The sequence below is a fragment of the Rhinoraja longicauda genome, chromosome 3, assembly GCF_053455715.1.
Source record: "Rhinoraja longicauda isolate Sanriku21f chromosome 3, sRhiLon1.1, whole genome shotgun sequence".
NCBI lineage: Eukaryota > Metazoa > Chordata > Chondrichthyes > Rajiformes > Arhynchobatidae > Rhinoraja > Rhinoraja longicauda.
Window position 1 is genome coordinate 20056817 of NC_135955.1, and position 13090 is coordinate 20069906.

The 13090-nt window shown below is 43.0% G+C and overlaps 1 protein-coding gene across 1 annotated transcript in view; it reads left to right on the forward strand.

The window, feature by feature from the left end:
* Positions 1 to 13090, forward strand: part of LOC144589925 (ADAMTS-like protein 1) — a 431785-nt gene that overhangs the window by 364232 nt on the left and 54463 nt on the right. Inside the window, exons 17-20 of the mRNA XM_078394882.1 lie at positions 3676 to 3886; positions 7029 to 7208; positions 7979 to 8132; positions 8337 to 9474. Coding sequence (XP_078251008.1) covers positions 3676 to 3886; positions 7029 to 7208; positions 7979 to 8132; positions 8337 to 9474 — 1683 coding nt within the window. The remainder of the gene's footprint in view (positions 1 to 3675; positions 3887 to 7028; positions 7209 to 7978; positions 8133 to 8336; positions 9475 to 13090) is intronic.

A 13090-nucleotide genomic window follows, 5' to 3' on the forward strand; every position in this document is an offset into this window, starting at 1 on the left:
TTGCAATAAAAGCTAACAGACAGTTTCCTAACTGCTGTGCTTCCGTGTTAACTTTCAATGATTTATGTACAGGGGACATGCCGACCCCTTTGACTACCAACACCTTTCAATCCCACACCATTTAATAGCTGAAGTCTGTTATCATTCTCTCATCTGACCTCCTCTGTCAAATGGAGTTAAATGCTGATCTATGTTTAACTGTAACCTCATACTGAAACATAAAACTCTAATTCTGATTATCCGTCACCCCAAGGCTGAGGAGAAACTCTGGTCAATTACACAATAGTGATTAATTCCATCCCTCCATCTGTCAACTGTCAGATTCTGGCCCATTAGTGGGCAATCATTAGTACAAATCAAATCAAAGTCACATTAAGGTTTTAAACTGCAAAATATGACATTGACTGTGAAAGGTTATCTTTGAACAGGGAATATTCTTGACATATTTGCACAGCTGTAGGAACTTAGGCCATCAAAAGATTCATTTCTAAGCCCCATTCGCGAATGTTCAAGGGTTATCTCCTCAAAGAACAAAATAGGCAGTGAAAATCAAACAAAAAGACTGCAGATGCTGAAAATTTGAAATTTTCAAAGGAGCTGGAAGTGCCCAACGGGTCAGGCTGCATCTGTGGCAATGGAAAGAGAGTTAACCTTCAGGGCAAAGACCATCAGAACTGGGAAGGAGATAAAAGAAGCGGCTGGGAAGTTGGAGGAGGGGCAATGTATGTGATGGGTAAAACAAGGGGTGAGGCCAAACAGTAACGAAGGTTATCAGGTCACTGAGGCAATGGGAGCATTAAAAGAATCAGATCATAGGCAAAAGAATTGGTGCAAATTGCAGAGCAAGTACATTATGCCCAGATCAAGCTGGGCATGTCATCCATTCCCAAAGGAACAAAAAGAAAAGAAAAGGGGAAAAAGGAAAGAAACAAACTCACAAAATCACAGATGAATCACTGATGCAGTCAGAGATCAAGTTAACGAATGCAATATTAAGTCCAAAAGCAGGAACAGGCCCAGACGGAAGATGATGCATTGTCCCTCAAGCCTATGTCTGATCTCATTGTAACAGTGTGGGAGGGCCCAGACTGATAGGTCAGTTTGAGGGTGGGATGGATAATTAAAAGTGTCAGAATTGATATTTCCAGTCAATGATCTTTAATCAGCACTCCCTTCATTGCCCTAAAAAGTTAACTCTAGTTTGTCCCTCCTTAGATGTTGCCTGATCTGATAAACATTTACAGCATTCTCTGTCCTATTTTGTTATGCATTTGGACCCTTATGAATTTGCTGTGGATTCAGTAAAACAGCAATGCATAGAACTGAATATGGTTGCATCCATAGGAAATGTTAGGAATGTTTTATTTTCTGGAAGGAACTAATGCACACTGAAGAAAGAAAACAAAGATTGGAAATCTGAGAAAAGTAAAAACTAAAAAGTGTGTGATGAACCTAAATGTATTTGAAAAGGATGTGGTTGTTCAGTGTGAACTCTTGCTCACTCATAAAGACCATTTGTTTTGGATTATGAAAATGTTATTCGTTGCCTGTTTATTGCAGAAACAATAAAAATGAAGCACACTCAGTGAATGAACCCCACCAGGTGTCTGGCCAAACAGATTCTCACTGTCAGGCATTCAAGCTTTCTTTCGTTTGTGGTTCATAACAGATTTAAAATCATACACTGCATGTGAAATCATCCCTGACGGATTGGGATTACTCCACATTGGACAGGGAGCATCGCATGTCAAACTATGAGTCTGATAGGAAGTGCTGTGTTTTGATGTGGGAGTGGGGTAGGGATGGATCTGTATTGGTCAGTTAGTGCTCTGTGTTGGGACTTTTTGGATTGGTAGCTAGAATCACAGGTAGCTAGAATATTGAACCTTTGTCCATCTTATAGGACAGATACGAACATGTAGGAGGCGCACAGCTTTGAGGTAGTTTAATCTTTACCTTTTTCCTCTGTGGTACATGTAGGAGGGCCATTTTCATAGGAAAATCTATTTTCCATTCCAAAGTCCAAATTTCACTGTACAGACAAATTTTAAGAGCCAGAGAACTCCTTAATGCTAGTCTTGAGCCCAAACTCCAGAATCATCCGATCATGTCTTCCTCCGGGTTACCTCCAGGTTAGTTCTGGCTGAGGATTCTTCAAGCTGCTGCTGCTGCTGCTGCGGTTGTTCCCTGTTCTGAGGGTTTCCAGCTGAAAAAAATCATCGAGGCAGTTTGGCCCAAAAGGTGTAGTGCAACAGCTGGAATTGGCAACTTGAGGAAGCTTGTACTGAAGTTCTGGAATTCACTTGGCAGAGGGAGAAATCAAAAGGAAGACAATTTACTCCTTTAGTTTTCATTCATGAGCATAACATGCTGTTGCAGGCGGCACAGTGGCGCAGCGATAGAGTTGCTGCCTTGCAGCGCCGGAGACCCGAGTTCAATTCCAACCACGGGTGCCACAAAATGCTGGAGTAACTCAGCAGGTCAGGCAGCATCTAGGAGAGAGGGAATGGGTGACGTTTCGGGTCGAGACCCTTCTTCAGACTGATGTCAGGGGGGCGGGACATAGAAAGGATATAGGTGGAGACGGGAAGACAGTGGGAGAACTGGGAAGGGGGAGGGGAAGAGAGGGACAGAGGAACTATCTAAAGTTGGAGAAGTCAATGTTCATACCACTGGGAGCTGCGGGATATAGAGGAGGCCCTAGTGAGAGCCTCATCTATAATAGAAGAGGGGAAGCCCCGTTTCCTGAAGAATGAGGACATCTCTGATGCCCTCGTGTGAAACACCTCATCCCGGGTGCAGATGCGGCATAGATGAAGGAATTGGGAGTAGGGGATAGACTTTTTGCAGGAGACATGGTGTGAAGAAGTGTAGTCCAGATAGCTGTGGGAGTCAGTGGGTTTGTAGTAGATGTCAGTCACTTGTCTGTCTCCTGTGACGGAGATGGTGAGATCTTGAAACGGTAGGGAGCTGTCAGAGATAGTCCGAGTATATTTAAGAGCAGGATGGAAATTGGTGGTGAAATGTATGACGTCAGTGAGTTCTGCATGGGTACAAGAGGTAGCACCAATGCAGTCGTCGATGTAGCGGAGGTAGAGTTCGGGGGTGGGGCCGGTGTACGTCTGGAACAGGGATTGTTCGACGTACCCGACAAAGAGGCAGGCGTAGCTAGGGCCCATGCGAGTGCCCTCTGGTTTGGAGGAAGTGGGAGGAGTCAAATGAGAAGTTGTTACGGGTAAGGACCAGCTCTGCTAGGCGGAGGAGAGTGTTAGTGGATGGGGATTGGTTGGTTCTACGGTCGAGTTTAAGTGTAAGAACCAGCTCTGCTAGGCGGTTTTAAGGGTAAGAACCAGTCATGCAGCCAAACTACGGGTGGAGTCTGTATGGAGTTTGTACGTTCTCCCCGTGACCGTGTGGGTTTTCTCCGAGATCTTTGGTTTCCTCCCACACTCTTAAGACGTACAGGTTTGTAGGTAAATTGCCTTGGTATAAGTGTAAATTGTCCCTAGTATGTGTTAATGTGGGGGGGATCGCTGGTCGGTGCGGACTCGATGGGTCGAAGGGTCTATTTCCACGCTGTATCTCTTTACTTAGTTAAACTAAATTAACTCCAAAAGCTCCAAGCTGTAGGCTACATAGAATCAGAATGTGATCTCTCCCATTGTAATTTTGCAGGTGGGAGTTTGGAAAGTGGAGCGCCTGTTCATCCAGCTGTGGGGTCGGGCTGCAGACCAGAGACGTCTTCTGTATGCACCTCTTATCTCATGAAACTAACGAGACTGCGACCCTCGAGCACAAGAACTGCCCACAGTCAAAGCCGGACAACGTGCACGCTTGCAATCACATCGACTGCCCCCCAGGCTGGAATGCGGAGGAGTGGCAACAGGTATTCACTCTCGTCTGTCCGAATGGTGATCGTACACCAGTAAAGGCACCATTCTGTCCCTTGTGCTCGCGCCAATCTTTGAAAGAGCTCCAGAGCAACATCCCTGCTTTTGCCCACTTCTCTGCCAATGATTCACATCAAGCTTTTTAAAGTTGATTGTCCTGCCCTCTCAGGTATATTTCAGGTCTTAACAATTGCCTGCATGCAGAAACTTCCCCTTGCCGTGTTCTTTCATGCCAACTACATTGAATTGGTGACTCCTAGCTACAGACACATTTGCCAGAAGACACAAGGTCTCATCATCAAAGTCCCACATAATTTGAAATAGCTCAGCTGCAGACGGATTGTCCTTATTTCCAATGCTCTTGGATGAAAGCATTCCCATCTCTCCGCATGACTAAAGGGCCTTGTCCTTGGGACCGTTCCTGTAAATCTCTTCCCCAGCCTTCCTGAAAGGATTTTTTTTCAAATTACCTTTGGTACTGCATTGGGACTAAAGATCACAGCAGGAGACACGTGTGCTCCGGAAGCACATCGCTCCTATATGCGTTATAAGTAGATGGGAAGGATCGGTGCAGGTAAAGTGCAGGCATTTCCATTGCATGCCCTGAACATTTTTAGAACCAGAGGAGATGAGTGGCATGTGACCGATCAGGGAGTGAGGGCTGGATCACAATCAATTACTAGTGTGCTTTGGAGTCATGACTGAGTGAGGACAGAGAATAGCATCTGCCTTCAGCCTGCACAGGCAGTGAACACAGGGCATGAGACCTGCTTTGGCAACAGCGCTTGGAGATCGGTCTACCATGCCTGGGATTCCAGAGAGGGAGAACTCTGAAACAGTTCCTCATGGTCTATACAGGCAATTGAGATGCACTATCAATGTTTGATGCCTCCACACATGTCAGAGGACTCTGCTGGTTTGTCCAGTGGATGTACAAGAGACATGGAGGTATGTTTAAGGGGGGGGGTAGGGATTGGACCACTGCCATCCAATCTGGACCAGCACGGTCTGACTAATGCCATTGAGAGCTGGAAGAGCCAGAAAGACGACAACACCTCCATTTTTTTTTTACACTGATCAGCCCTCGTGGTATTCTGCCTGGGCTGCATGGGAAGAAGATCATTTTATGTAGAAAACCAACTTGAAAAGTGAAAGAATCTTCATTGATTTAGCATCTTAAAAGTCAATAGTCAATCGTGCTTTATTTTTCACTTATGCAACTGCACAGCAAAGTGCATTTTGCATATATTATACATGTGGGCTCCGCCATTTTGGTGCCATTATTCAAAGCCTGGTCGGCTATTTAGCTCGATGTACTGGAGCAGTTCCCGCGAACTGATGTCCCTGACTTTAACTGATTTTCACCCAACACATACTTACCTTTTCCAGGTGTGTCGGCCAAACCTGTAGGCACTCTACCTTGGGATTGAAGCAGTGTGGTGAAGGGGCATTGGGCAGCGCCAGGCCCAGGTCCAACCCCAGCAACTGGGTTGCAGAGATTTTTCATCTGTGATAGTTCTCATTGATATTGATCGTGTTTATGCAGCTCCGCCATCAGCGGTATTTAACAGCTATTGAAAATTGAATGATTAAAAATTAAAATTAAAGCCATTGTCCTGTCAGACACAATAATTGAAAATAGTAAATTAAAGCAAAATGATTTACTGCTACAAGTCCTTTGCTCAAGTTCTTCCATTGAAATCACTGAGGCATCAGATCCTGCACCAGATTTAATCTGGCACAGGCAACGTCAGGCAAAGAAGAAATGCTTAAATTATAAGTTCACGTTACAAGGATAATATAATATTTCTGCCGGACCTCAATCTACATATTGACTAGGCAAACTAAATGAGCAGTAATAGTTTCGTTTTAGTTTAAAGATACAGCACAGAAACAGGCCCTTCAGCCCATTGAGTCCGTGCCGACCAGCGATCACTGCACACTTGCACTACCCTACAGATCAGGGACAATTTACAATTTTTACTGAGGCCTAATTAACCTACAAACATGTACGTCTTTGGAGTGTGTGGGAGGATACCAGAGCACCCGGAGAAAACCCATGCGGCTGCGGAAAGAATGTACAAACTCCATACAAACTCCATACAGACAGCACCCTTAGTCGGGATCAAACCTGGGTCTCTGGTGCTGTAAGGCAAGTTCCTCCAAGTACTTTGTGCTTTGCTCAATATTCCAATGGTGTTGAGGCAGAACACCTGGAATGGATAAGAGATGAAGACACAAGATGGACATCTTGAGTTAAAAACAAACTACTGGAGGAAATCGGTGGGTCAGGCAGCATCTGTGGAGGGAAATGAATGATTGACTTTTGGGGTCATGTCATAAGTGATAGGAGCAGAATTAGGCCATGTGGCCCATCGTCTACTCCGCCTTTGAATCATGGCTGATCTATCTCTCCCTTCTAACCCCATTCTCCTGCCTTCTCTACATAACCCCTAACACCTGTACTAATCAAGAATCTATCTCTACTTTAAAAATATCCATTGACACGGACAGACCATGGGGCAAGAAAAAATAAAATAACAGGCTATTTTACATTGTGTACTGTGCAGAGAAGAAAGGTTAATAATTTAGTTGTTTAGCAGCATTTAGGGAAGAGTACGCCTTATGATGGAACTAAAGCTTTATGTCAAATTCAATTTGAAACCGGGGTCTTTAATCAAAGTAAAGTATAAATGTATGAGGCATGAAGTGGTCACAGTAGATTGGAAAACTACATTAAGCTGTATGATAGTATAAAAGCAATGGTTAATATTATTAAGAAAATTTGAGAAAGTAATACAGTTGAGCTTAGTGGGCTTAGATTTATGAAGGACAAGTTTTGAGGTTCCTCCGACCAGCCACCCCCATGTTCTGTCATTTTGCACATTTAAAGGATCGACAATTTTAATACAATTTTCTCCACTCGCTTTTTCTGCCTGTGATGTAGCAGGGGAAAGTATCTGACCATTCATTGGCACAACATGATCCTTTGGGCTCACTCTCCCAGAATGGACATTTTTTTTAGTGTGATGATGCTTAGCCAGGCAACGCTGGGTTAAAATATGTTCGTTCAGAATTTCAGGAAATTGTCTATTCTGTTGCAAAGTTCCTAACGCAATTTGTTTTTGAATGGGGAAGTGTTCTCAGAGCTGCGGCCGTGGGGTACAGAATCGACGGATCTCCTGCAGACAGAGAATGGCCGATGGGAGTTTCAGGTACCTGGCTGAGAAATTCTGCCGCAGTCGGATGCCAGACGGTCATCAGCTCTGTGCGAGTGTGGACTGCCCAACTCAGTGGATACCTTCTGAATGGTCACAGGTAGGCCCATTGCAACCGGGTCCCTGCAGAGATTTTAGGCTGACATTGAGCTTCGGATTTAGAATTAGGATTCACTCATAGTAATAAATAAAGACAAATAGGTTACCTACCCAGAAGAAGATTGAGGAAGAGATTGGGAATAGTTGGGATTAAATGTATGCGTACTATCTTGTACAAGAAGATTTGCATGTGATATATTAAATATTTGAGAAGCAAAGAGTAATAAATACTTTGACCCTATGTGACATGCCAGAATCCAAAATTCAGCTTTTAGAAGGGATGTCTGAAAAGGAGTGTATGAACTATAATGAAGGAAGAAGGTTGAGATAAGTTCTGGTGAAGAGGCTTCAGCCTAATGGCCAAGTAGTTGGCTTAATAATTATTTTGGAGAATATATATATATATATTCCTTCCGCAAATGTCTTGGAGCAATGTTTATGGAGCGGAAGGACATTTGTCCTTGTCGTGGCAGACAGGTAGTTGTGTCAGGCGACAAGGTTTGGAGAGGCCTGATGTTGAACCCTTCTCATTGATCCTTGACCTTGCAATGGGGGAACGCTGAAGGATGCCAGTATGTTCCATGTTCACATAAATTTCAGGATCACCTCTCTGAGATTTTCAAAGTTCCTTTGAAATCTCGGATTTTGATATTAATTTTTTTTTGTAAGTAATCTTTAGGCTGCACTTTCAACAGCCTAAACATTGCTACTGTAAGAGCATTTACCATTTATTGTTAATGTAACTGACAGTGCTTTGATTAATGTGATTAGTGTTCCACGACGTGTGGGGAAGGTATGCAGAGACGTGACGTTGTTTGCAAGAAAATGGGCCACGGTGGTATCTCCGTCAGTCTAAATGCTTCCGATTGCTCTGGTCTCTCTCGTCCACTACTGCTCCGAGCTTGTTTCATCATGCCCTGTGCAAGTGAGTTCAATCTGTTCATATGTTTTACCTCGTTTTGATAGTTTAGAAACAGTGAAACACACTTAATAGCTGTTTGATACCTTTTTTAATGTCAGAAAGATGAAGGGATGAGTTATAAATAAGATAGCTCTCTGTCGTAATTTTTTAAAAAGCATATTGTTTTCCTACTCAGATTTGATTGTGATTTTAAAATTTGTTGTTTAGTTCTAGGAGTGAATAGAAAGGAGAACAAACCTTTTCATCGGCAGGGCCCTCATATCCTGGGGCTTCGAAAAATCTATGTCCAGCTGAGGAAAGAAAGGAAACTCCAGTTCAACATTGGTGGACAGGCATATCTACTTCCCAAAACATCTGTGCTTATCAGGTGCCCTGTTCGAAGATTTAGAAAATCCATGATAATTTGGGAGAAGGATGGAAAACATTTGTCAAGCTCAACTCATGTCACTGTCACTCATTTTGGCTATATCAAGATAAACCAGCTGAAGCCAGTAAATGTTGGTACTTATACCTGCGTGGCAGGACCTGCTCGTGATAATTTTGTGATTAAAATAATTGGGAGCAATAATAAGCTGGTTGAATCACCGTCATCCAACAGACAGGAAGAAACCAGTGGCATCTCAAATGAAGCACTGAGTCCAAAAGATAAACATCCACCTTGGGTGAGGAGGAACAGGACAGATAAAAGTCGATTCTTCGTTCATCCCCTTGCTCAGTACGATGGAATTATTCTTAAACTGCTTGAAATAAAAGGTTGGTCTCAAGAGAGCCTGGATTCAAGGGAGTCACAGGAGTCCAGGGAAAATTACTTTGCTTCTGTAGAAGATGCCAGTGTGGAATCCATCGTTCCATTAACCCTAGTGATAGATCAGGAGAGACTGGATGAAATCAGTGGGGCTATATCAAGGCAGAACGATAATCTCAAAGATACTTATGCTACCCACGTTATTGCCCAGTTAGTTGCGGAGATTTCCAAGGCCCAGTCAAATGCCAATGAATCCAAACTGAAACTTAGTGAGAGAAGCAAAGGTACCAGTTCAGTGGAGTTTTCGTACCATAAAATTACTACTGATGACAATGGATTATCAAAATTATCCTCAGTGGAACAGTCCAGTTCGAAGGGACCCATTCATACATCTACAGAACCATTGAAGGCACCAGTAATACGGCGAAAATCCAATGGCAAGGTGTTAGCTTCATCGACCGAGGTGATTGCTGAAGTCGGTCGAGCAATACTGCTGGCCAGCTGGACCCGATCACTGACACTGAGGTGTGAGGCAGAAGGAAATCCAAAACCTCTCATCAGCTGGACAAAGAATGGCCAACTGTTAAAATACAGCCAGAGGTATGACCAGTTTCACTCTTAAACAAAATATTGCAGAAAGTCTCGAATTAAAAACAAGGATTGCTAGTGATATTCAGCAAGTCAGGCAGTGTCGGAGCAGAGGGGAACAGCTGATGACAGGACATCGAGCTGAAGTGTTAACTTGTTTTTCACTCTTCATATGCTGCCTGACCTGCAGAGCATTTCCAGCCCTTTCTGTTTTCATTTCAGTCTTATTCATTATGTTTGCAATTGTCAGCCTATTGGTCATCAGTGACTATGTTGGACTGTTCAACACTTTTACTTACATTCCAACCCTCAGAAAACAACCATATTAAGCTGGCTGCCCTCAAAGCTGTTGATATTTCTGAAAGTTCACTTCCCTGTGGGCTGAATCATCTCTGCTTTTTCCAAAATAATCCTATTTATCTGTTCAGAGTGGGCTTTAGAAATGTAATTTGAAAAGTTATGAAATTATTTTCAAAAATATATTATTACAATATTAAGCAATTAAAGAAACAGTGATTTGCCAAATATATTTATTTAGTTAGTTGTTATCATTATTTTTTAATTAATGTTTGCAAGATTCAGATATCTCTGGCAAGGCTGGCATTTATTACACATCTCTAATTGCCCTTGTGAAAGTGGAGATGAGCTGTTAACTTGAACTTCAGTCATTGCACTGTGGGGAGAACTCTCACCAGAAGGCCATTGCTGCAGCTGGTTGGAATGAGGACACTGCTCTCTGGAACTCTTGCTGGTGGTGTCGTTGTGACCTCCTCCAACCACAACCACCATCCTTTGTACGAAACATGACAGCACCCAAATAAATGTTTTCCGTCACCCATTTAAATGCTCAGTCCACCCAAACCTACATGATCTCCCAGTTGCTAAACACTTAACTCCCCCCCCCCCCCCCCCCTCTGTCCTTGACCTCCTCCACTGTCAGAGTGAGGGCCCAATGCAAATTGAAGGAACAGCACCTCATATTTCGCTTGGGCAGTTAACAACCCAGCGGTATGAATATCAATTTCTCTAACTTCAAGTAACCCTCTCTCCATTCCCCTGCATCCTAGTTCTCTGACCTGTTTGACTGTCATGCTGATTTAATTTTATTCTTGTTTGCTTGAATAAGAATGTTTGTCACCTTCCCCTAGCTAACTATTCTACATTTTCCTTGAACCGCATCCCCTTTGATGTCTCGTTTTGACACCTTACCCTTCCATATCTCTGTCTCGCCTTCTCCCCTGGCTTTCAGTCTGAAGAAGAGTCTCGGCCCGAAATGTCATCCATTCCTTCTCTCCAGAGATGCTACCTGTCCCGCTGAGTTACTCCAGCATTCTGTCTCTATCTTAAATATTTTCTTATACCCATTGACTTCATTTGTACCAGGGCATCCTGATGCCACACTCAATCACACGCTGCCATGATGTCACGGCCAGTCACTCTTATCTAACCTCTGGAAATGAGCTCTATGCCCCAAGACTACGTTAAAGTGTAGATCCCGTCTGAAACAAACAGGACATTGGTGAGCCATCCATTGGAGAGAAAGTACTTCTTGATAGCATTGCACAAATTGAGAATTTTATTAACGTAATCAATAATTGAAGATCTGGGCATCATTGGCAAGGGCAAAATGTTTTGCTGACCCTATTTGCCTTTGAGAATGCATTTACCCTATCTATTCCCCTCTTGATCTTATACACACCTCTTGGCTGATTCACGCCTTCATGCCACTTTGTGTGGATGGGCCTTTTTTTACACCAGCAGAAAAATGCCAGTGTTGTAACTATTGAAACCTCTTGGCTAAAGGCATGGTAGGATGTGAATTTCATGTGTCGAAGCCTCATGTTGGGCATTTAGCCGACTAACTAGTTTGTAATTATCGTACTTCAAAAAGTGAGTGCTTCATTTTATTGGTGTTTTTATGATTATGAGTTTTATACACCCATGTGGTCGTCTTTATATGCTTGTACTCAGTTATTAAGTGGAGTTTTCAAAGACTATTTATTGACAAGGTTGGACAATTGAAGGGGATATTTTGTAACAGCTTGAAGTAAGAAATTGACCAGAGGACTGGTGAATAGCGAATATCTAAAAAGGGGGGACGAAGCAAGTTCAGGAAATTATACTCCAATTATAACTCCATCATTGTTAACAAAAATCATGAAATCTCTTACTAATGGAAGAAATAGGAATAAATAGCATAATAATGAATTCAAATTTTTATTTGACTAACATTATTGAATTTTTGAAACGGTAATGGAGAAGGAAGGCAAGGTTAATGCAGTTGAAATAACTAATGCACATTTTCAATCACCCTGCGATAGTATAGATGAATAGATAATGTCAGAGAATACAGAGTGGGTTTGGAAGAAAGTGGGTGGTGTAATCCCACAGGTTAGTGCAGGGACTGCTGCTTTTCACAATTCGCATGGACGATTTAAATTGTATAATCTAAATAACAATTTAAAATGTGCAGATGATATAAAATAAAGGGGGAGGTTGTTCATTGAGGAGGAAGGAAACAAAGTGGAATCCATTAATGGACTTGCAGAATGGGCAAATAACTGGCAAATGACATTCAAATAAATATGAAGTCATACATTTTAATGGAAAGAATAGAGAAGTTTCTAGACATGTAAACCCAGTAGAAACAAAGGAATCTTGAAGTAGAAATGCACAATGATTTTCTCTCTCTCTTACTCTGTCCCTCAAGATCAAGGATAACTTGGTTTCACTCTGGTTCGGTTTTGAAGTGACCGACGAAGCCAATGTGGGGACCAGAGACTCTTCCAAAGATGTGCAGGAGGTGCTGAGAGGACAGTGGGAGGACAGCTTGTGTGCTTCCGTTGCTTACACAGGATGTATGGGTGTTCCCAATAGATCGCCTCAATACCATCTCAAATACCCCTTCTCCACTTTGAGTGGCCATGAGTCAGGGAGTCCCGAGTGTCGGTGAGAGGTTGTATGCCTTCAAGGAGGATATAAGAACAACTTTAAATCTTTCCCGATAACTACCTGGTAAACGTCTCCTATGACATTGCTTCGAATAGAGTATCTCTTTCAGAAGTCTGGTGCTGAGCATGTGAATAACATGGCCCCCCTGACGTGGTGTACTTACTGCCCCACCTGGACTTGCAAATATTTCTCCCTTCTGCTCCCCCCCCCCACACCCCCTCCCCACACACACACACACACACCCTCTATCTTCATACATTATTTCCTCTTGCTTCACAATTTGCAATTTTTCAATCCTTCTGTCTCACATCTTCTGTTTTAATCCTGGCCCCGTGTTCCAACCATCTGTCTATCAAAAAAAAGCCCTCGCCTGTATCCACCTATTACCTGTCAAGCTTTGACCTGCGTTTCCTCTCTCTCAGCTTCCCCCCCCCCCCCCCCCCCCGCCTGCAATCAGTCTGAAGAAGGATATGGACCCAAATCGTCACCAAGTGATGTTCACAGGAAATGCTGCCTAATCCGTTGAGTTACTTCAGCACTTTGTGTCCCTTTAAGCCCTCTGCAAAGATTTATTTCTGGAGGGATATAATTGAAAATTTGGGAAATGTTCAACCTGTTTCAAACTTGCACTTGGATAACTGTGTACAGTTCTATCTGCCAAAATATATAATGGGTG